This window comes from Cynocephalus volans, chromosome 4 (genome assembly GCF_027409185.1).
Source record: "Cynocephalus volans isolate mCynVol1 chromosome 4, mCynVol1.pri, whole genome shotgun sequence".
In the NCBI taxonomy this organism is placed as follows: domain Eukaryota; kingdom Metazoa; phylum Chordata; class Mammalia; order Dermoptera; family Cynocephalidae; genus Cynocephalus; species Cynocephalus volans.
In genome coordinates this window covers 158,853,362-158,877,352 of record NC_084463.1, presented here as the reverse complement: position 1 = coordinate 158,877,352, position 23,991 = coordinate 158,853,362, and the positions used below count along the sequence as shown (strand labels likewise).

The 23,991-nt window shown below is 47.5% G+C and overlaps 1 protein-coding gene across 1 annotated transcript; it reads right to left on the bottom strand.

The window, feature by feature from the left end:
• Window positions 1–4,494: 4,494 nt before the first annotated feature.
• Window positions 4,495–13,659, bottom strand: LGALS12 (galectin 12). Its single transcript, XM_063095495.1, is given in 9 exon segments — window positions 4,495–4,641; window positions 5,162–5,312; window positions 8,490–8,578; window positions 9,173–9,199; window positions 9,796–9,834; window positions 10,379–10,498; window positions 11,340–11,553; window positions 11,702–11,790; window positions 13,523–13,659. Coding segments are annotated over 9 exon segments (945 nt in total). The 5' UTR covers window positions 13,592–13,659.
• Window positions 13,660–23,991: the final 10,332 nt, after the last annotated feature.

The window sequence follows — 23,991 nt, the reverse complement described above, 5'->3', positions numbered from 1 at the left end:
TTCCAGTAGACAATTAAGTGATCCATTAACAAAAGCTTGATTTTAGCAAACATTCCTTCTCCCTCTAGCAATTTTCTAGTATCTTTACACATTAATCAGTAACTAGTCTGTCCTTGAGCCAGCAACCTTGCTGTGCCACAAATCTTTATCTTATACCACAGACTTTATAGCCTGAGGAAAATTTCCAATCCTCTGCAAGGTCAATATTTGAAACTGCAAGGCTTTGGAAAACCAGGCTCTGTGAAGTACATTTGCTTTATGAATATTCCACAACTTCAAGGCAGAAGTGGGCCAATTCCCTGAGCAGAGAATGGTGCTTACATATAAGTTTAGGGGTTTTTATCTCACTAATTTTGTATATGCATTAGCTAACTTGATTGACATTTTGATTGACAGGTCAGAGTTACATAACCTTTCCCTACCACGCATGTCCTCACCCATAATTCAGTTTATTATAATGATATGTATTTATGGATTGTATATTTATAAGCACCTAATGAGCATTAGTGTGGTCAAAGGTCACCTAAAGTCTCAAGTTGTCCCTTTTGCTCAGGTTCTTACACCTGGAAAGTCCCTAGCAGGCTCTTGTTCTCAAATTGTGGCTTTTTCTTTATGAAGTTGCCTACAAAAGGGGTGGATTCTGGGTGGAGTTTCCGCTAGTTTACCCAAAGCGGATGGACCTGGGTGTAATCATGGAGAAGTTTAATCTTCCATTTCCCTCAACCTGCTCATGACTAACTAACTAACTGCCTAACACTGGGGTGATTAAGGCATATAGACAGAAGCCTGGAGTGTGAGAATCCAATAAAGGAGATGGTTGAGGGTGTGTGCTGTGGATTGGTTAGTGTGCATTTGAAAAGTGTGCTTATGGGTGACTTGCTTGCCATTTGCTAGGAATTGGCTAGCCCAGGAAAAGGCAAACTGTCCAGGGTCAGCAATGCCCAGATGTCAAAGCATCAGAACAGAAAATAAGAGACATGGTTAATATACAACCATGGGGCAGCACAAATGTGCCAGAGCCCTGAGAGCCAGTCCAGGTACAGGGTTCAACAGCCAGCATTCAAATTTTGCCTGGGTTGGACCTGGTTCTCTAACATAGGTGATGCCACTTGCTTTAGGTGTGCTGATATTGTATGCAGGGATATATGCCCATTATATACATGTGTATAAATGCAATCACATGGGCACATCTGAATGCACACACACACAAAGGCCATGGAATAGACCCAGTCCTTTGTCCAGACTTCCTATCCCTGGTGCCTCTTAAAAGGGGTCCCCTAAGAGTGACAGCAAAGCTGGCGATCCCACTAGTCACCAGGTTCTCTCCTCTCTGGGCTACCCCCAGACATCACATGGCAGTGAGCAGTTCTGCAGCTGAGCTACAGCTCTGCAAGCCAGTACTCTGGCATTTTCTAGAAGTGTGCCTACACCTGCTCTGTTTTTTCTGTTGCAGTCCTGCCAAGACCCAGAACCTGGAGCCCTGACTGAGATATTTTGTATTAGCTGTATGCACTGGGCCATCTATATGGGCTATGGTTCTATGGTTCCTCTGACCATTTCAGGTAAAAATGAATTCTTTGTTTAAACACCAGCTGTGAGTTGAGAAGAGTGATCAAAAGCACAGTTCATTACTGTGCTTACTGGCTTCTGTTTCCTTTTGAATTATAGTGTCCTGGACATATTATTCACTAGGGAATGGAATGTGGGCTCCACTGTTGACAGCTCTGTTGTGATTCTCTCTTATGTGTCCAGAACTATGACAGGTGATAGGAAGTAAGAAAATGATAAGAAAGTTCTGTTTTGTCATTGAGTCACGAAGTTTCTACACAGTGGGGTAGAAATTACCAGGCTTTTTAGAGTTGTTTCAAAACCTTGCTCCACAACTTTTGGCTCTTGGGTACGTTATTTAAATTTTCTAACTCAAGATTGGGTCTCTAAAATGGAGGTAGAATTTTTTTTACCTGGAAGGGATCGTAAGAGGACTGAACGACCTTACTTCTTCCTGGTAGGTACTCAAAGACTTCTCTCAGTCAGACCGATGCCCAAAGATCATAAGAGGTGAGTATTTTTATAATGTCATTGTCTATAGAAGAGAACAAGTAAACAACCAAAATGCGTAGCAATTGGAGATTTGTCAATAAATTCAGGTGCCTGCATATGGTGGAATACTCCTGTGGTAGCCATTCCATATTACGAAATAGTTTCACATTTGTTGCTATGGGAACATATGTACTCCCAATATACTTTTAAGTGTTTAGGTTACAAATGTTGTGTGTCAAATAATTGCATCTATGTTAAATTTAACATGTAACAAGAGTGAGAGAAGAGTGGGAAGAGATAATCACACCCAATTGTCAATAGTGGAAGATTCTGTTCTTCCTTTTCCCTTTCCTTTTCCAACCTTTCACCACTGAGCACCACAGCACCTTAAGGAGTGTCTGTCTGTGATCCCAGGTGAGCCCTCAGGGCCGTGGTGAAATGTCAGCCTATGAAGTAGTGGTGGGAAAAGACACGAAGTGTGTCAGCAACTGCTTGGATAACAAGTTCTGATCTGATTTCGGATGCCATATAGTTTGCCTTTTCCAGAATGTCCTGCAAATAGAATCCACTGTGGGTAGCCTTTTGGATCTGGATTCTTTTGCTTAACATAATTTTTGTTTTGTTTTGTTTTAGTATTCATCTGTTTTATTGCACACATTGGTCATTTGCTACTTTCTTCATTGGGTAGTGTTCCATTATATGGACGTGCTATAGTTTGTCTATCCGTTTACTAGTTGATAGACACTTGGGTTAGTTCCAGTTTTTGATTATAATAATAAAGTCATTATGAACATTCAAATACAGGTCTTTGTGTAGACATTAATTTTTATTTTGCTTGGGTAAATTAGGAGTAGGATTTTTGGATTATATGGTAAGTGTATGATAAAGTTTATAAGAAACTGCCAAACCACCAACCAGTGTTTTGGAATAAATTTTCCTTTGCTTTGAAGAACATCTATATCTCGTAGACTATTCTTATGTGTCCTAGTCCAGAACACAATTCTATGTGTCTGTTTTATACCAGTATCATGCCATTTTAGTTACTATAGCTTTGTAGTGTATTTTGAAGTCATGTAGTGTGATGCCTCCAGCAGGATTGCTTTGGCTATTTGGGATCTTTTGTGGTACCATACTGATTTTGGGATTGTTTCTTCTATATCTGTGAAGAATGTCATTGGTATTTTGATAGGGATTGCATTGAGCTTGTAGATTGCTTTGGGTAGTATGGTTATTTTAATAATATTAGTTCTTCCAATTCATGAACATGGGATGTGTTTTCATTTTTTTTGTGTCCTCTTCAATTTCCTGAATCAGTGTTTTAAAAAATAATTTACTAATTACGGTATTATTAATTTGTAATATTCACTAATTTAATAAAATTATTATTTTATATTTAACCTTCCTGTTTCCTTGGTGGTATTCCCTCTTTTTTCTTGTTCATACTTCTAAATTTGCAAGTTTCTTTGATTTCTCCCAAGCCCCCAGCTCTCATGCCCACCTTTATCTGGAAGTTCTACTATGCGTGTGTGAACTATACTGTAATGGTTAAGAGCCACACACTCTGCAGACAAAATTTCTGGGTTCTAAACCTGGCACCATCATTTTAGATTTTGGCAAATTACTTAGCCCCTCTGTACCTCAGTTTCTTGCTTTATAAAATGTGGATATTAACAGCAACTACCTGTCTCAGATTATGGCTGCCCACCAAAATCCATTCTCCCTCTCTTTCACAGTATTAGTACTAGTAATAGCAACAGAATTTGTGGCTGGGCACATGGCCATCCCGCTGGAGAACATTTCCAGCCTCCCTTGCAGTGTGACTCTGTGCCTGAGTGCTTGCTGATGGAAGGTGAATGCAGCTGGTGTGTATCAATCCCAGGCCTGGGGCTCATGAAATCAGGTGGGTCTTGCCCACATACTCCGTTTGCCTTCTCAGTGGCTGAAACCTAGATAAAGTGGCAACTGAGCTTCAGCCACACAGACAGTGATGATGCCCTGGGAAGGATGGAACAATGACTAGCACGGGCCCTGTCTGTCCATGGGGAGCAGGGCTGCCCTGCTGCCCTGGACCGTTTCTTCCAGAACTGATAAATGAGAATGAACTAAATGTCTAAATCCTTAAAGCCACTGTATTTTTGAGTATCTTTGATAGGCTATAGAACCTGCCTCTGTGAGTGCAATCTGGACCCTGGAGGAGGACGGAGCCGAATCCTTGCTCCTGGCAGAGGGAGGCGCAGAGCTGGAAGCACTGTCACACCCTCGTGCTTTCCTCCTGCTATGGGGCCCAAAGCCCCTGCAGACTCAGGCTTCTCACCTACCCCAGAAGTGAACCAGGCCTGGCACAGCGGTGACACGTGGACAGTTTACTGAGGGGAGGAGAGCAGGGCCATACCGTGGGGCCAGGGTACAGGCTGCCCTTCCTCTTCTCTGGCTGGGGTCCCTTGGAGTGAGCCCTCAGCAGTGGACACAGTACAGCTGGATGCTCCCACCGATCTGGAGCTCCCGCAGTCGCTCCAGTGTCTCCTGGCCCAGGCTGGTGGCCCCCAGCCCTTGTCCATTGAGTGCCAGCTTGAGCCCTCCCTCCTGGCACAGGAGCAGCACCTGGGAAAGGAGGGCATGAGCAGGTGGTGTGCTTCCAGACAGACTCTCCCTTGCCTGCCTGATGCTGTGCTTAGTGAGACCCTCCTCCCCTTAGAGGACACAAAGACTGGACCCAGAGGGCAACCAGTGCTGGAAAAGAACTGGACGAGGGCTTAGCTTGTCACCAGCCCACTGTGGCCTTCCACAGGGATCTTCTTAGCCCTGGGCCTCAGTTTTACCATCTGTAACTGGGGTTGCTTCCTGCTAACTATGACTGCACATTGGAATCTTTAGGGGAGCTTTTTAATGTAGCTGATACTTGGGCCCCCACCCGCATTAATAAAATCTGAGCTTCTGGGCATGAGACCCCTGACATCTGCATGGAGGATTCCACGTGGACATTCTCTCTGCTGTCTGGCTCTGCCTCATGATGTCCACTCTGCCTTCCACCCTGGCACTCGTCCCATACTCTCCCAGATCGTTATGGGAATTCAGCTCCGCACCCCCTCCTGAGGGATGTGGCCACTTGGCTCTGACCCACTTCAAAGAATCGCTGGGGGTGAAAGAGGAAGGGGGCCGAGATTAGCTTCTTCCGTCCCCACGGGGAGATCCAGGCCAGAGTTCTGTCTGCGAAGGAAGCCCTGAGCCTCACAGGAACACGGGCGGCCTCATCCTTCAGGCTCAGAGTGAAACTGCAGGAAGCAGGTGGGAGCAGAGGACCAGCTTCCAAAGCCCTCAGGCCTTCGTTCACTCCAAGGGATGGAGGTGGAAGATTTGGCACATTCTGCCTCCAGAAACAAGCATTAAGGGCCTGTGACAGGCTCAGGGCTGGACACTTGGCTGCAATCAGCTCAGAGAGGTGGCAAGAACACGAGTCCCGGGCAGGCCTGAGATGGAATCCCTGAGTTGCTATCTACTGACTGGAGGGTCAAGGGGGTGGGGGTGAAGGAGGGGGAAATTACCTGTCTGAGCCTCAGTTTCTCTTCTTCAAAATTGGATAACTGTGATGATAGTAGTAGTAAACATTTACTAAGCACTAACTCCGTGCCAGGCATTGTCTTAAATATTTTGCAAATGCTTAGTCATTAGAGCAAGGCTGCCCAGGTTCAATCCTGGCTGTGCTACTTTCTAGTCCTGTGAACTTGGGCAAGATATGTAAAATCTCTGTGCCTCAGTTTCCTCATCTGCAACGTGAGGTCAATAATAGTACTGTACCTGCCTTGTGGGGTCGTCAGAGGAATTAAATGAGTTAAACATGTAAGGTGCTTAGTTAGAACAGCACCTGGCACATAATAAGCACTCAAATAATATCTATTGTTTTAAAAATATTACTACATAATACAATGTCTACCTCATAGGGCCACAAAATGATAGCAATGAAGGAAACAGCAAGGGGTGGGGAGGAGGGAGAGTGGTCGGCTAATGGGCACAAAACTGTGCTATGTACTCTAAGCGAATCACTGTGCAGTATATGCATGTATTGAAACAACACACTGTACCCCACAGATATGTACAAATAAGTGTTTTTTTAAAAAAAGGAAATAATATATGTGAACAATAGCACATGCTGGCACACAGTAGGTGTTTTACAGACTCAAAGGTTTGCCTTTCCTTAATCCTCTCACAAATCCTGTGCTCTGAGTTTTATCAGCTCATTTAAGTGACAAGGACAAGAAATTAAACAACTTGCTCTGTTACTGTGGGGCCTTGAGCTGGGATGTGAATCAGGATTCATGACTCCAGATATGAGGGGTCTTTCTACTGCCTGGCACCTGCCTCTCAGATAGGACATGCAGTTCTGTTCATGTCTTGGGAGCTTCCTGTCACCCTCTTTGAAACACCACGCCCAAGGCTGCTGTTGATTGACTCCTCAGCAGGAAGCAGTTGAGAGTAAGAGGAGACACAGGATGCAGGTGTCGGGGCAAAGTAAGGGACAAGCCTGCCTTGGTGGGTTCATTACAGGAGGAGGCTCCATAAATTTCCATGTTTGGGAAGGAGATGGCAAGGGCTCAATGCTGGGTGGAAGCCTGGAAGGGGGGGACCCTGCAGTGGACTGCATGCAGCCTCTCCAGCCTATCATGGTCAGCAGCTGGTCAGGCCCAGCTCCAATCCCCTTACCCCATCCCCCCACCCCAGACAAGGCTTTGTCTTCCCAGTATCCCCCCACCTCATCCCCATCCAGCACAGCCCTAGACTGGACCATGGACTTCCTCTAGATGCCTAGTGGAGCTCTGCTGAAGCCCTTTGAGGTTGGAGCCATAGTCTCTACTCAGTGCAGAGCGGAAGAGAGTTGAGGTGGAGAAGGCGGGATAGATTTTCACAGCAGATGAATCCCGTGCTCTCCAACTTTCACTCCTTCTGTCCTATTCAAGTCATCAGTTGCTTTCAGAAAACAGCAGCAGCAGCAGCAGCAGCAGCATTCACTGCAGGTTTGCTAAGTGTCAGGCACTGCCCCAAGTCTTGTTGGTGGAGCACAGCTGAACTGGCCTATAGGAATGTTCTGCCCAGTCCACAGTATTCTCCCATTATGCAATATTCAAAAATTGAGAGAGTTTATTTAAAAGATGGCTTCCAGGTTCTCTTTAAAAATAACCAGAAGATCTGACAGGCAGGGTCTATGGAAATATTCTTTTCACTCTACTACTTTCCCAGCCTGGTGCCTACTATTTATGGGAACTTTCTGGCCTCTGAGAACACATACATTCATGGCCCTTGAAAAAGACAAGTTACTTGCTGTGTCACTAACTACGTTGCTAATAACCTTGTGACTTTGAGCTAGGACATAAACCTGGTCTCATGCCTCCCAATTTTAGGGAAAGGAGGTATTCTCTCTATCACTAAGCATCTTTCCATTTTCCCTATCCAGTTGGGATTCACTTTCTTCTTTTTCTGATAGGGAAACTCAGATTCAGAAGGGTGTAGTGACTTGTTCAAGATCTCACAGTTAACAAGAGGAAAAACCAGGAATCCAACGCAGTTGTGCCTAGCCTTGGAGGCCCCTGCTGCCCTGTGTTGTGCTTTATGCTGGCCCTGATTCACAGGCATGATCAGGAGCTTGCAGGGCAAGGGGTTAGTGAGGTCAGGACTTAAAAAATAAAAACAAAAACAAAGCAGGGAGAACATAGGGTGCTGCCCTTACTCCCCCATCCCCTGCCTCCACCAAGATCATTCTAACACCACCCCCATTTGTGGAGCACTTACTATGTGCCAGGTACTATTCTAAGCACCACCCCTGAAGCTGGCTTTCTTTTTAAAGATACGAAACTGAGACACAGGAAGAGTAACTGCCCTAAGTTTGCACAGGTAGTTAGTGTCCTAAGCAGATGCAAACTAGCCCAGAAAAGTCATAAAATCCAATGCATTTCCTCAAGGCAGGGAGGCAGGCAGGCTGGCCAGCCCTTGTCTAACTGGATTTGAGCCACAGGTCTGGATGTGAGTGTCCCCTATAGGAGAAGGTAGACAGTGTCCACTTAGTAATTAAGTCCCTCTGTGTGCTGGCTTCCAAGTACCAGCCCTCCTCTCTGGGGCAGTCTGGCTGTTTCCTAAACCAAGCATTGTGTCACTGTGGTGGCCACATCCTCTCTCTGGGCCTCAGCCTGCACCTGCAAAGGGCCCTTCCTGAGACCTATGATGAGAGGCTAGTTGGTCTGACTAGATGTATCTGGAAGGTTGAGGCTCCCAGAAGTGGGGCTGCTGGTTCCAGTCCCAGCCTGACTTTCATAAACTCTGCTCTTCTGTTTCCTCTTCTGTAAGATGGGGATTAAATGGTGGTGCTGGGAGATTCAAAGAGATGATGTTTATAAAGCAGTATCCTGGCCCCGAGATGTTGCATCCTCCCCTCAACCCCAAACTGGAAGCTAGATACTTACTCCTTTGGCTCTTGCAAGATCAGCCCCCGTACTATGATGACCTGCCCGGGCCAGAGACCCTGGGGAAGAGCACATGAACAGGGCACCTCCTGAAGGAACAGGGGAGATGACTGAAAGGTGACTCATGGGGTGGTGGTGGGGGTCAGGAAGGGCCACCTGCCTCCAGGAGCAAGTGGTGAACTGGAGAAGGCCGTCAGCCAGGAGACTCAGCTCCCCTCATTTATTAAACATCGACTGCACCTGCATCCCGCTCCTGCTGCAAGTTTTCTCTGGCCCCCCCTGGCTGAGCTTGGTGTCCCTTTGTGCCCCGTGCACCGTGTGCTTCTCCCATTGCTGCCCCCTGAACTGTGGTGGCTATTGAGTGGTCTGTCTCCCCACCTGTGAGCAACTGGGGGGCTGGGACTGGCTTGTCCTTCTATCTGAGAGCCAGGCACTGAGCCTGGCACAGGCAAGTATGAACTAACTGCAGAATACATGAAGAAAAAGTCAAATGAAGCTGGAGCTTCAGACTGAAGCTGCCCAGCCCACCCACGGCTGGCAGCTTTCTGCGACGAAAGGGGAAACCTGAGGCTGAGGGCCTTTCCCACCACGTGGAGCTCCTTAGCCTCCCGCCCTGGCTGCCCTCCCAGTCCTGAAGGAGCAGACAAGGGTCTCCACCTTCAGGAGAGACAGAGTTCACTCACCAGCTGGGGGCTCTTTAGCAGGAAAGGCTGTCAGGAAAGAAAGAGGGAACATGAGGCCATATGGTGTTTGCTCAGTGAAAGGGAACCTCTTGTTCCAGTTCTTACAAATTGGAGACATTTGGGGTTTGTCTGTCTCACAGCAGCATGTGAGGGCCAGAGCCCAGTGGGGTCCTCTTGAATTCAGCGGTTCACCAGCTCTGGAATAATGTGGAAGAACTGGGCGGTGGATCTGTCATGCACCTACCATGTGGCCTTGGACAAGTACAGGGGCCTCGTCTCCCCTGCTGCCCTGTGAGGCTAACCCCAGCTAGCTCCTGGGGCTGCTCTGAGAACTGAAGGCTCCAACTGATGGGAATCTCCCAATAGGAATGTGGGGCCCCTGCCCCCTCCCGCAGCCAGCCCACCCCATCCATCTCCCCATTCTGGCCCTGGAGGTGGGCTCGGGGGGCCAATCCAGACTGTCCAGGGACTGAAGCCACACCCATGACAGCCACAGCAGTGAAGGAGGGGGCAGCTGGGCCTTGTGCAATGGGCAGCCCAGTGAGGTCAGGACGTGCTGGGGGAGGAGGGGAACAGAGGCTCAGCTAGTGTGGCTGCTCCAACCTTGTCCTCAAGAGACTCACGTGTCCAACTGGATACTCTCGGCGGCCCTCCACAAATGGCTGTTCAGAAAGATAAAAAAGAACCAGAAGCACTCAGGACCATTGCAAGCCCCGGAAGCCATTTACTGGGCTTTCACCTCTCCTGCCTGTGGCTGGGGGGAAGGCAGAGGCTGGCTTTGGCCTTTATTATAGCCCCTCATGCTTCCCATATGGCTCACCAGTGGTTCCTAAACCTGGCATTTTGAAGTATGTTCAAAATTCCCAGGCCCCACCTCAGACTTACTCAACTAGAATCTCTGTGGCGGGTCCCAGAAATCCGTATTTTTAATAAGCTCATCAGGTGGGAATGCTACAGCCAGCCGCAGCCTGTGTGGCTCCAATGTGCCAAGTCATCCACCTCCTGGCCACTGCTCCTCAGTTAACCAGACCCCACACCCAGTGCAGACTCCTGCCCATGGCTCTTGGGCCCCCTTTCTGCTGTCACCTTCTCTTCCCCTCACCCCATGCACATCTGCTGGCTCTGTGGATTCCCTCCCCCTTGGCTGTAACTCATGGGCAGGGCCTTCTCTGTATCTTGATTTGGGCTGGGGAAGGGGTCACATACGTTGATGTTCAAGAATCAGACAGCTTTCACCATGATGTCACCAAATATGCCGAGGGTGTCCACACGAGCCAGTGGGAGCCGGTAGCGGTAGTGGAAAAAGTGTTGTCCATTCACACTCACCTGGAGACAGACAGAGGCTGGCTTTACAGCAGCCAGGGTTCACTGAGCTCATAACAATGTCCCTGGCATTGTAAGCACTTCCAACTGGATTTTTCCTCATTTACCTTTACACCAACTCTACGGGGCAGGTACATTTTACAGATGAGGTGCCCAGGACATGAGGAGCTCGAGTAACCTTCTCAACGTTGCAGAGCTGATCTTGGGACAAAGGCACCTTCAATGTCCCTCTCTGCCCTTGACAAAGCACTTCCCCATGACCCCTACTTTGCCCTCTCAGCAGACCTGGAGCACCATCATCGTCCCTGTCTACAGGTGAGGAAACTGAGGCTGTGTGATAACCCATACCCTGCAAGTCCCTCCCTCCCACCAGCTGCCTTGTCCCCTGGAGAAGTCAGAAGATCCCACCATCTTTCTGGTGGGAGTTCCCATCAGAGATCAAAGACTTGAGGTCAAGTTCTCTCTCCCTGTCCCCTGCCCGCTCATCTACAAGATGGGGATGCCAGAAGTACCCGCCTCATGGCATTGTTGTGAGATTCAATGAGCTGATCCAAAGGGCTTAGATATTTAAGGGGCTTAGAACAGTGCCCGGCATACAGCAGGTGCTCTCTAAGTGCCAACTGTGACTATGGCAGTGGCAGCATCTCCGGAGCCAGGGGCCAAAGAGCTGCCACCATGTGGTCCCAGGGCAGCATGGAACTGGGCGTAGCAGCTCCTCGGTCCTCTCAGGACCCTCCCCCTCCCTCAATGCCACTCAACACACTGTCATGGGAAATTAGGCCGAGGGAAGGAAGGGTGAAAGGACACAAGTTGTAGACCGCTGATGCCCATCTCTTCCACTCACCTTCACCTCCTCACCCCCAAAGAGAAAGAGGATGAGGAAGCTGGCCCCTCTCTGCAGGGCCAGGCCAGGCCACCGGGCCTCCTTTTGCCAGTGTTCATCGTGCAGGGTGTTGCAGATGACGTGGGGCTGGGTGGTGTGGAAGCGAGGGTTGAAGTGGATGGCGATATCTGGCTGGGGACGCAGGCTGCAGCCGCACTGGAAGTCCACCTGAAACCTGGTGGGAGGTGAGCCTCTCGGAGTGCGATTCTGGTCAGGGACCCACAGAGACCCTAAAGACAGAGGAGACCCCAAAGGCAGAGAGGACCCCCCCAGCTCGATGCCTCTGGGGCTGAGCTCAGCACCCCCACAGGCCACCCCCTTACCTGCGTGCAGCTAGAGGGACCATGCCCTGCAGCATGACCATCTTGCCTGCGTGCAGGCCGCCGAAAATTGTCGTGACATAAGGAACCACCTGAACAAGGAGAGAAACCCATCCATGCAGGGCTGGAGAAAGAGCCCAGGGACCCTTAAATCAGGGCAGTGGGGAGAGAAGAACAACAAGAAAACGCGACTCTCAAACAGAAGATGTCCTTAGCGGCAAAAATCAGCTTTCTCTGAAATATTCTCTTCCAACTGCTCCCCTTTCCTGGACCTTCAAAGCCACATTGCACCGGGGAAGCCACATTCAGCTCCACTGTCCCCTTGGAGTGCCAGCCAGCCCCTCTCCCCAGCTGGTAGGGCACAATAGGCTGCTGTGTCCCCAGAGGGGACATCTCTTGCCATTCACTGGATGCCACCTGGCCCCCAGAAGCATGGTATTGAGATTTCCTGAGGGCTGTTTAATGGCCAGACCCTGCTGGCCAGAGTCTGGGAACTGGGAGGCAAGAAGAATGGACAAGTTGGGAACTGAAAGCTGACCCTGATACGGTTTCCTGGAGAGATACCTAACAGTGGCCTGGCTCCCTTCCCAGGCTCATCTTTTCCCATAGGGAGGCTGCCCGGCCTTCCTAAAACACACCACGCACTTTTACAACTCTGCACCTTTTCTGGGGCTGTTGCTCTGCTCTCCCTCCACCCTGATGGCTTCCCCAGGCATCGTCCACTTGGTGCCTGAATTATTCCTTCCCTCTCCTGAGCTCCCAGAGCACTCCGCTCACATGGCTAGCGTGGTTCCCGGCCGCTGGCTCAGAGGCGCTGACTGTTTTCCCTGGGAGGCTACAAGTCCCTCCAAGCTGAAGCCTTGTCTTTCCCTTCTGTTGGCTCATGGCCCGGCCTGGCACAGCGGGGGCTCTGCATAGATGTTTGTGTAACAAGTCTGCACAGTACAGCAGGTATACATTGGGCAGCATCACAAGACTGACCTTCCTATGATTGGCTCTCCAGCTCCCAGCAGCCTTCAGAAGCCCAAACTACCTAGAAAGTGCCAAGTCCCACCTGGTGGGGTTCCCAGACTGCAAAGCAAGGAGCCGTTGTAACCTGGGCAGCTTCTTCACCCCATTGCTCGGGAAACTGAGCAGGTACGGGAGGCCCGGGATCCCACGTGTCAGAGCCCAGAGTGCCCCAGCTTAGCTGCTTAGCTGCTTATCCAGGTCAGCAGTTCAGTTGCTTCCACTTCCCAGGCTCCTGCTGGTCCTGTAATTAACTGAGTTGATGCAGCTCTCATGGGAGGGGAGGCCAATTAAGAGAAACTGATAATTAGTGCTCATTAGTTGGCGGGATCTGCTGGGAGTTCAGCCTTCTGCAAAACATTGCCAGGCTTCAGAAAATCTCCTGGGCATTGAGCAGGAGGAGGAAGAGAGAAACTCCCGACCCCATGCCTGAGTTGGAGGTTCGAACCTGACCCTGCCTTCTAGGCTGCAAGTGAGACTGCCCTTGCCAGGTGATCAGCGTCTCCCTCAATGATCCTATCTACTCCCCCCATCCTCCCAGCCTCTCATCACAGTATGGGCACTGCTCTGCCTCTCCAGGCTTTACTTTTAGAATGCAAGGACCCTGGCAGCCCAGCAGTCATTCACACCACATGGGGATTAGCAGGTCAGCCACTTTGCTAAACTCAGGAGGGCCTTCCAGAACCCAGAACAGGTGCTAGGGGAGGCAGGACCCAAGACTGAGGTCTTTTCCAACCCACCACGTGGGAGTCTGGGTCCAGGTGGAAGTGAGGAGTCCTGAGACCCGAAAGGTTCCAGATTAGAGCGGCTGCTCACCGGGTGGAAGACTGGGGGCTGCAGGATGAAGCTGTCAGGAATCGGGTCTAGTTTTTCTTCAGGTGACATGGGGGGCTGAGACAACTCCAACTCGGGCTGCAGATCCTGATTTCAGGAGCCCTGCCCCCACTGGAAAGACTCACCTTCTGCAGCCAGGTTCCTAAATGTCTAGGGCAGCTTTCCCAGCTGTTAGTCTCGCCTGCGCACGGCAGGGTCCTAATGCCGCTTGCAGCAGGCCTAGGAAGGCAGGTCTGGGAGGGAGAGGTCCACCTCCCAGGCCCCAGCCCAGCCCCAGTGGCCCAGCAGAGCTGGCAGCCCTGGCTGGACTGGGCTGTCAGCAGAAACTCTGTGTCCAGGGGTGAGAAGCTGGCACTAACCCACCAACTAACTAGCGCCTCTGGGTCTGAAGTACAGGGCCACTGTAGAGGGAAGCCAGAGGCTGGCTCCTTGGGGCTAGCAAGAGTTCGTGGTTTCTGGAGCTCCTGTGAGCCCTCCCTGGGTCAGAGGAAGGGGTGGCAGGTACACGTGTGCTGGTTCCAGCTTCCTGGAAGCCTTGGGTGGCTTCCCATCCCCCTCCCTCCTGCCCTCATTTCCTTACCCCTTTCCCCACTCTTCTTCCTTTTCCAAGTTTACAGCCTCTTGAGGCTTCATTTCAGCATCAGCTGGAAGTGCCAGGGCCCAGCTGGGGTCACAAGAGAGTGGAGTGAGACAAGGGGCAGGGAAAAGAGGCCCCCTTAGGCTGAGAGAGGGTGGCGTGGTGCAGTGGGGGGCACACAGCTGCACGGAAGGAGCTTCTCTGCTCTAGCGTGCTGTGTGCCCTTGGACAAGTCACCTCTCCTCTCTGGGCCTCTCTCTGCTCATCTGTATGTTGAGAGGGCGCCCACGGCAGCATGTCTTGCAGCATGTCCTTCAGCATCTGAGGGTGGTCCTCGACATCCGTGTTTTACTAGAGTCCTTCCAGTTCTGGTTCAAATTCCAATAGGCTTTCCCTTTAAAAAGTAGCACAACCTCTCAACTTCATTCTGAGTTGGGAGGTCCCAGGGTCTGACCTTAGAGTCAGACTTGGCAGCAGGGATTCCCGGCAGGACCAGGCCCGGCAAAGGGTCAAGTGCATTGGGTGCTGAGGGAAGGGTTAGCAGCTCCTTGAATGGAGGGGAGAGTGCATGCAGGGTCCTGGGATGAGGTCTCAGTGCTACTCAAGCTGCGGTTCGAAGGTCAGCATTACCTGGAAACTTGTTAGAACTGCAAATTTGGGGGCTCCACCCCAGACCTACTGAGGAACACACTGTGGGGGGGGGCCCAGGGATGTACATGACAACATGCCTGCCAGGTGGCTGTGATGCACGTTTGTGTTTGAGAAGCGCTGACTTAGGTCATAACTGAAAGGGCTTTGGGTCCCTAGCCAAGGAGTTTGTTCAGATCTTGCTGGGTTGGTGGAGCTGGGTTGTTGAAGGAGCTGTGTGAGGAAATTTGATCAGAGGTGTAGTTAGGAAGACAATCTCTACATACCTTGGAGGAGAAACAAAGGTGAAGAGACCAGTTGAGGGGGACATGAAGCCTTGCACTGGAATCACATGTGAGTCCTGGTCCCAGCCCATCAGCAGATCCTGTGGCCTGAGGCCAGTGGTGCCCTTCCCCCATCCAGCCACAGTTTCTTCCACTGTGAAACGAGGAGGGAGGATGTATTAGTTTGCTTAGGCTGCCATAACAAAATACCACAGAACTGGGTGACTTAAACAAAAGAAATCTATTTCTTCTCTGTCCTACAGGCCAGAAGTCCAAGATCAAGGTGTCGGCAGGTTTGGTTTCTTCTGAGGCCTCTCTCCTTGGCTTGCAGACAGCACCCTCTTGCTATGTCCTCATATGGCCCCCCTCCCCCTCTGTGCCTGTGTCCTATTCTCTTCTTATAAGGACACCAGTCATATTGGCTTAGGGCCCATCCATATAGCCTTATTTTACCTTGACTACCTCTTTAAAGTCCCTGTCTCCAAATAAAGTCACATTCTAAAGTACTGGGGACTAGGACTTCAACAGGCTTTTTGGAGGGACTCAGCTGAGCCCATAACACAGGAGCAGCTCTAACTGCTCCCTTCCTGAAACCCCAAAGCTATTGCCACTGTCGGGGGTGGGGCTGCTGAGGCCAACAGTGGAGGAGGTGGCAGAGGAGGGAGGTTGGCACTTTTCCTTTCTCTTTTCAGTTGACCCTGATTTTGACAGCTGGGAGGGACCGGATCGTGATTAAAACACAGAACTTAGCCCTGCTCCAGAATAAGAGAGGGCCTTAGAGTCTGTGTGTGGGGGGAGGGCAAATTCCTCTTCCTGAGCTAGAGTGAGGGAGAACTTGCATGAGGGGACCAGGAAAGGGCTGATGACCCCCTTGGCCCAGAGTAACCCTGACACTGGCAGGGGACATCTGCCCCCTGTCCTGAAACTGGCACCCCTCCCCCCACCATCACCCCGGTTCCCTACACTCTGTGCTTTCCTCTTAGAGCCCTTGCTGTCACTCATCATTGTTTATTTGAAAAACTGTTTAATGCTGTCTCCCTGTTCTCCCTACTCCCCAACTATAAGATTTACGAGGGCAGATTTATTCTTGTACCCTCAGTACCAAGCAAAGTGCCTGACACAGCTCAAACCGTATTTACAGAAGGAATGTATGCAACCAGTGAAGGTTTACAGCTCTTGCCTTCTGTCTTCTCCTGTGGCCCAGTCAGACTAGTTCCATGCTCTTCTACTGAGCCACAGATTATAACCGGGGCACTTTTACCAGTTAATGGCCAGGGAAACATAATCCGTGGTCAAGGCTCTTGCAGTGCCCCACTCCCCTCCGTTCTTCAGTCCAGCAGCCTCTTTCACAATCCCTTCTCCTGCATGGGTGGAACTCTCTGGGCCTTGGAGGGACTAATGCATATAGTAACCCACTTTGGTCTACATCTCTACCTCTCTCTTCTATCTGATTGCCTTCTAGGTCACTGGAAACTCCCCATGGATTCTCCCTCTCCTCAGGCTGGTTTTACATCATCCTTGAACAGAAGGTGGGATAATTAGGGAAAATACTAGGCAAGAAGAATTGACAGAACTTGATGGATAAGGGAGCCAAGAGAAAAAACAAAAGTGACTCTAACACCTCGAACCCGAAGGCTGGGAAGGTTCTGGTGGCATTAACAAAAAATAGGGGAGCTGTGGGTATGATCCAGGGGGTTGACAAGCTGCTAATTCCAGTCAAGACCACTTTGGGGGCAGATGGGGTGAGTACAGGAATCAGTCCGGCTGGAGCTTGGACACGGGGAATGTTCAATCAGCATTTGTTGAAGGAATGAAGGCGCTGTTGCCTGAAATCATGTCAACACATTCTTGAGAAGACTGTTTTACTTTATCTTGGTGCTTCCGTGCCCCCACAAGGGGGTTTTAGGAGCCACAGCCATTTTTCATAAGCGGTGGTTCAAAGGAGCAAAAACCAACACTGCTCCTGAGCAGCTTCCAGTCAAACTGGAGAGGGAAGGCGTACACTTAGGAGAACCAGAAGACAAAGCCCTCGCTTTTTACTTACCTCTTTTCCAAAGAGATAGAATGTCACGATCCTCTCAGTGACGGAGATGCAAGGATTACTCAAAGCCCAAGTACTTGAAAGCAGTGAGAGCCCCAGAGGGACTAAACTACCCCAAGCCAACTCCCACGGGAAAGGAGAGAGTCAGTGCAGCCCCGAGCTCAGGCTTGTCTCACCTTTCATTGTGGTATCAAGACCTTGGCCATTAACAAGCTGAGTACAGTATCAAAAGAAGTACAGAAAGCAGTGTGTGAACAGGACAGAAGATGATTCCAGTGTTCCCTACTAATGAATCAGAACGTCTTCACTGTTTCCAGCGTGTGCTGTTTTCAGCACGTGATGTTTCGATTCTGTGCAGGGAAGGCTTTTGCCCTTTGTGCACTCCCTGTACTAAACAGGCCCTTGCGTTCCCACAGTAGAACTGTTTTGACACATACTGTAAAACAGGGAGAAGAACAAGCCTCCCCCATGACCCCACTAGGCTAATGTACTACTTCTCATTACTTTGATATATGTCCTATTAATGCCCCCCACACCCCAATATGGATCGTAGGGTTATTGGGGAATCTCAACTCAGAGCCTGCAGCAGCTTGATTTTCTTTCTAACCACTACTCTTGATCATATCTGTTGAATGTCTCTTCCCTGCTAGGTTGCAGACCCCATCATATCTCAGTTGGATCCCATAACCTTCCAGTCACTGCTGGTTCCTGGAACTCAATCCAGGTTAGCACTGGTCATCAGAGGTTGCTGACATCATGAAAAGAAAGAGAAGCAGACATATGGGCCTCCTGACCGAAGAGCACATTGTCATTAGTAAAATCCTAAAAGAAAAAACAAAACAAAAAAACTAACCTGAATTTGAGTCTCTAGATTTAACTACCAGTTTGTAGAGAATATAGGGGGGAAATGACAGTGTTGAAAAACAGCAGCAAAATACAGACCATGGGAGACTTTACAGGACAAATGATCCAGTCTCTTCAATTAAAAAATTACAAGGAAAAACAAGGTGGAGGAGAAACCTAGAGGTTAGAGGTTGGTAAACTTTCTTGTGTGAAGAGCCAGACAGTAAATATTTCAGGCTTTGAAGGCCATCTCATCTCTGCGGCAAATACTCAACGTGGCCCTTGTAGAAGTTGTCACAGACGATATGTAAATTAAACGTGTGGCTATGTTCAAATAAGACTTTATTTATGGACACTGAAAGTTGAATTTCATAGGCTTTTCACATGACAAAGAATTATTCTTTTATTTATTTTTTATCCTTTTAACCGTATAAAACCAATCTTAGCTTGAGGGTCATACAAAAACAGGCATTAGGCAGGATTTAATTCTTTGTGGGCTGCAGTTTCCAGACTGTATTTTAACTAAAAGAAATTTGAGACATGTCAACCAGTTACAATTTATGAACTTTACTTGGATTTTGGTTCAAACAAACAAACAAAAAAAGTGTAAAAATCAGAGAAATGTGAATTTCAGTTGATCTGATAACATGGAACTGCTAAAATGTTTTTAAAGGTGCTAATGGTATTGTCATCTTTCTTTTTAAAAGATTCTTTATCTTTTAGAGATATGTACTGAAATATTTGCAGATGAAATCTGGCATGTGCTTCAAAGTAATCTGAGTGTAGAGAAAGTGGTTGGGGTGTTAAACAAAAATTATGGGAGGCCATTGTTTTGTACTGAGTTCCTGCGCTAGTCCCCAAAAGATCACACCAAACCAAATGCAGTCACTCATATTAAGTGCCACATAATCAAACTGTAACTTTAAGAAAGCAGATATAGCTCAAAACAGACCAGTTTTTTTTTTTCTACTGAAAACAGATTCCAGCATAAGAAGGAAGTCCCCTCTGCTCTAATTTTTATGAAAAAGTAACCTGATGCGAATTAGGTTTTTGGTTTTTCTTTTTGTTGTTCTTTCCTTGATCCTACCTTTTAAAACCTACTGTTCTTCTATTTCCCAGTGAGACTTGAGAACAAATAAATCCATTTTCAATGGTAACAGAGAGTGATGTCAGTGCCTAAAGTTTTGGTCAATCTCTCAAAATTGAGATGTTGACCAAAAGGCGGGGGGTGGGGAGGGGGTTGCTAAATTAAATTTGGTTAAAGTTTTTTAGACATAGTGAACTGTAAACTAACCTGATGTGCAAACAGACTATAACCTTATTCTTGTAACAAGCAGCGGAGTCTCAGACAATTACCAGGAGCCAACTATTCAAACCATGTTCAAACAAGACAAACACCCAGCTGTAACCAATCCACCTGTTTCTGTAACTCACTCCAATTTCCTAACATCCCTTTCCCTTTATGTTTGTAAATCTTAGCTGACCATGTGGCAGCCTGGGAGTTGCTCTGAACATATTCTGATTCTGGCAAGCTGCCTAATTTGCAAATCATTCCTTTCTCAATTAAACTCTGTTAAATTTAATTTGTCTAAAGTTTTTCTTTTAACAGAGGATGTAGATAAAACAAGACTGACCACATACTGATAACTGCAGAAGCTGGGTGAAGGTAAATGGGATCCATTATTCTGTTTTCTCTACTTTTATATGGTGGTGAACATTTCTATAATAAAAAGTGAAAAATCAAAACAAAACTCACAACTCAACTAATGAAAACCTTTTGATCTCAAGTCCTATTCACGTCAGGTGAGATGCATGGCTTGAGTCTGAAAGTGGGGGGAGCACAGTTTGCTCCCTTGGGCACCCTCCCTCCCACTGCAGTACCCTGGGAGGGGAGGCAGGAAGGACTGTTCACCTAAAGGACGCCTTGTCTTCCTCTCTCCTCTTTAATGACGACCTCCTCTGCAGTTGGGGCCAGGGGGCAGGAACAGAGTTGACAGATCCTGGCAAGCCACAGGGCAGTCTGGGGATTCCCTCTAATTCTGTGCAGTTTTCATCCTAGAGCTGGAGCCTTTGCTTATGTGGTCTCTGTAGAGATAGTGTGCAGACAAGGTTGTTTTATTTCAGCATTCTCGGAGAGGCACCTGGGTCTCCCTTTGGACCTTTCTAGAAGTAGGATTCCTTTCTCCTCCCACCCTCCAGCCCCATCTCACTGCCTGGCCAGCCCTGTGGCTTGTGCTTCTCCACCTCAGCTCCTCCTCGTCACGCCACAGGGAGCTCTGAGGTCCTCATCTGGGTGCTGTGAGAGCCAGGAGCTAATCACCAACAGACCTGCACTACAGGATCTTCAAGGGCTATCTGTATCTTAGGAAGAAAAAAGGTGACTTCAGAGGGAAGGTCTGTGATGCAAGAAGGAATGATGAGGAATGGTGGTGGCAAACACGTAGGTAAATCTAAACGTATGTCTGCATAATATAATCATGGTAATAATTATAATAATGATGTGAATTCAGGATTAGAAAAAGAGCGGAACTAAAATAGCACAGGAGGAGAAAATGGGAGTAAAAGTGTTCTGGTTTTCTTGCATTGTTTCAGACCAGTGTTTAGAATATTAATTTTAGCCTTTAAGCATACATGTTAAAATTTCAAAGGCAATAAGTAAAAGAACAGAGTGTAAACTTCCAAAGGAGTAGATGGAAAAATGTAACATACCTATGATTAGATCTTTTTGAAGAATCTTATAAAACTTCATTGAAAGATGTTAAAGAAGACTTAACAAAAACAGAGATAAAATACATAGTGGGTTAGAAGACTCAGTTTTGTAAAGATGTTGCTATGGTTTGAATGCCCCCTCTAAAACTTAGGTTAAAACTTAATCTTCAGTGTGGCAGTGTTGAGAGGTGGTGCCTTTAAGAGGTGATTGGATCATGATGACTCTGGCCTGAGGAATGAATTAATCCATTCATGAACTAATGGATTAATGGATTATCATAGGAGTGGAACTGTGGCTTTATAAGAAGAGGAAGAGAGACCTGAGCTAGCACATTAGCACACTCAGCCCCCTCCCCATGTGATACCCTGCACTACCTTGGGAATTTGCCGAGTTCCCCACCAGCAAGAAGACCCTCCCCATATGTGGCTCCTCAACCTTGGATCTCCCAGACTCAGAACTGTAAGAAATAATTTTTTAAAAATTTATAAATTACTCAGTTTCGGGTATTCTGTTATGAGCAACAGAAAATGAACTGAAACAGAGAATTGGTAGAGAAGTGGGAATGTTGCTTATGATGAATATCTGAAAATATGGAAGCGGCTTTGAAACTGGGCAATGGATACAGGCTGGAAAAATTTGGAGGAGCAGGCTAGAAAAAGCCCAGATTCTGGTGAGGGCCTAGAAGACAAGAAGGCCAGGGAAGGTTTGGATAAGTGGTCATGACCAGAATGCTGATAGAAATACGGACAGAAAAAGGCCATTTTGATGAGGTTTTAGATAGAACTGAGGAACAAGATATTGAAAACTGAAATAAAGGTCATCCTTGTTACACACTGGCAAACAACTGGTCTGTACTGTGTCCATGCCTGAATGCTTTATGGAATGTAGAACTTAAGAGCAATAAATTAGAATATTTGGTGGAAGAAATATCTAAGCAGCGAAGCATTCCAACTGCTGCACAGCTACTTTTAACCACCTATGCTAAGCTGTGAAAGGATAAGAATAACTTAAAGACACAATTTACAATCAAAAGGGAAACAAAGCAGAAAGGTTTGTAAAACTCTCAGTCTGGCCATGTAAAGAGTAAAAAACTGTGTTTGGAAGAAGAAGCCAAGGGTATGGCCCAGTGACCTTTTGCTAAAGACGTAAATACACAGAAAAGGGATCATCAAGAGAATGGAGAAAGACTCTGAAAGTATTTCAAAGATCTTTGAGGCTGCTTCTCCCATCACAGGCCCAGAGCACAGAAGGGCAGAATGATTTTTGACGATAGGCTCAGGGTGTCCTCCATGGGGTCAATGCCGAGGGCCACCTCAGGTCTCTGCTCCCTGCATTCCAGTGGAGTATTTCTTGGCAGCCCCAGCTGTGGCTGAAGCAGCCCCACGTGCAGCTTGACCTATTGCTCCAGGGGGCACAGACATAAACCTTGAAGGTGTCCATGTGGTATTAATTCTGTAGGCCCACAGAATACAACAGATACAAAAGCATGGCAGATTCCACCTATATTTCAAAGTATATATTGAACAGCTTGCCAGTCCAAGCAGAACTTGTCACAGGGGTGGAGCCACTGCAGAGAGCCCCTACTAGGGCAATGCCTATGGAGCTGCAGGAGTGGGACCACCACCAAGACCCCAGGACTGTAGAGCTTCCAGCATGAAATGCCAGCCTGGGAAAGCTGAGGTGTGGGCTGAGCCAAGGAAAGCCATGAAGGCGGGGCTGCCTGAGGGGGTCCAGCACTCACACCAGTGTACAGAGGATGTCAGACATGGAATCAAGGGAGATTATTCTCCAGCTTTAAGATTTAATGTCTGCCCTGCTGGGCTGTACACCTGCTTAGGGCCTATTACCCCCTCCTTTTGGCCTATTTCTCCCTTTTGGAAAGGGAATGTGTACCTTGTACCTGTCCCACCATCGTATCTTGGAAGTAGATATCTTGTCTTGATTTCACAGATGAGACTTTGGGCTATTGAGGTGGTGCTAGAATGAGTTAAGACTTTGGGGCTATGGAGATAGAATGAGTATTTGTATGTGAAAAGGACATGAGTTTTGGGGGGTCAAGGACAGAATGCTATTGTTTAAATGTCCCCCCCAAAACTCATGTTGAAACTTATTCTCCTGTGTGCCAATATTGAAAGGTGGTGCCTTTACGAGGTGGTGCTGTCATGAATGGATCATGATGGCTCTGCCCTCGTAAATTATTCCATTTGTAGATTAATGGATTGATGGATTAATGGGTTATCATGGGAGCAGAATTGGTGGCTTTATAAGAAGAGGAAAAGAGACCTGAGCTAGCACCTTAGCACATTCAGCCCCCTTCACCATGTGATACCCTGTGCCACCTCAGGACTCTGCAGAAGAGTCTCCACCAGCAAGAAGGCCCTCACCAGATGTGGCCTCTTGGCCTTGGGCTTCCCAGACTCCAGAACTGTAAGAAATAAATTTCATTTCTTTATCAATTACCCAGTTTCAGGTATGGCAGAAAATGGACTAAGACAGATGTCAAAATTGCAAGCTAATTTATTGATTCAATGTAATTCCAATCAAAATGCCAACAGAGTATTTTAAGCAACTTGATGAGCAAATTCTGAAATTTATATTGAAGAGCAAAAGCCCAAGATAGTTAGGAAGCTCCTGAGGAATAATAAGGAGGGAGGAATCTCCAGATATCCATACATCAAGATTTATCATAAAGATGTAGTAATTAGATCACATGATAATAGTACAAAGACAGACACATTTACCAGTGGAACAGAATAGAGTTGACGATATTACTGCTCATTCATGAAAGCCTGATACAGGACAGAGGTGACCTTGTTTATCACTGGAAAAGGAGAAACTATCAATAAGTGATGCTGAGATAAATAACTATGCATATGAAAAAATGAAATTGGATTCCTGCCTCCCACATACACAAAAATCAGTTCCAAATAGATTAAATGAAAAAGGCAAATTTTAAAAACATTTAAAAAGGTAAAATATATATATATTCTTTAATTTCAGGGCAAGGGAGGACATCATGAAAAGACAGCTGGCCATTAAGAAATGATTTATTAATTCTGCTTCAATAAAGTTAATACCTTCTTTTCATCAGAAGACATCATGAAGAAAATTACTTGAAAAGACAAGTTATGATCTGGAAGAAAATTTTGTAAACAAGTATAATTGACTAAAGATGAGTATCAAGGATGTACAAAGAACTGCTACAAATCAATAAGAAAAGAATTCCAGAGAAAAATGGGCAAAAGACATGAACAGGCACTTTTTAAAAGAGAAAATCTAAATGGCTGATAAATATATGCAAAGGTCTCAACTTTATTAGTGATCAGGGAAATGCAATTCAAACTTCAGTGAAATACTATTTCATATTCA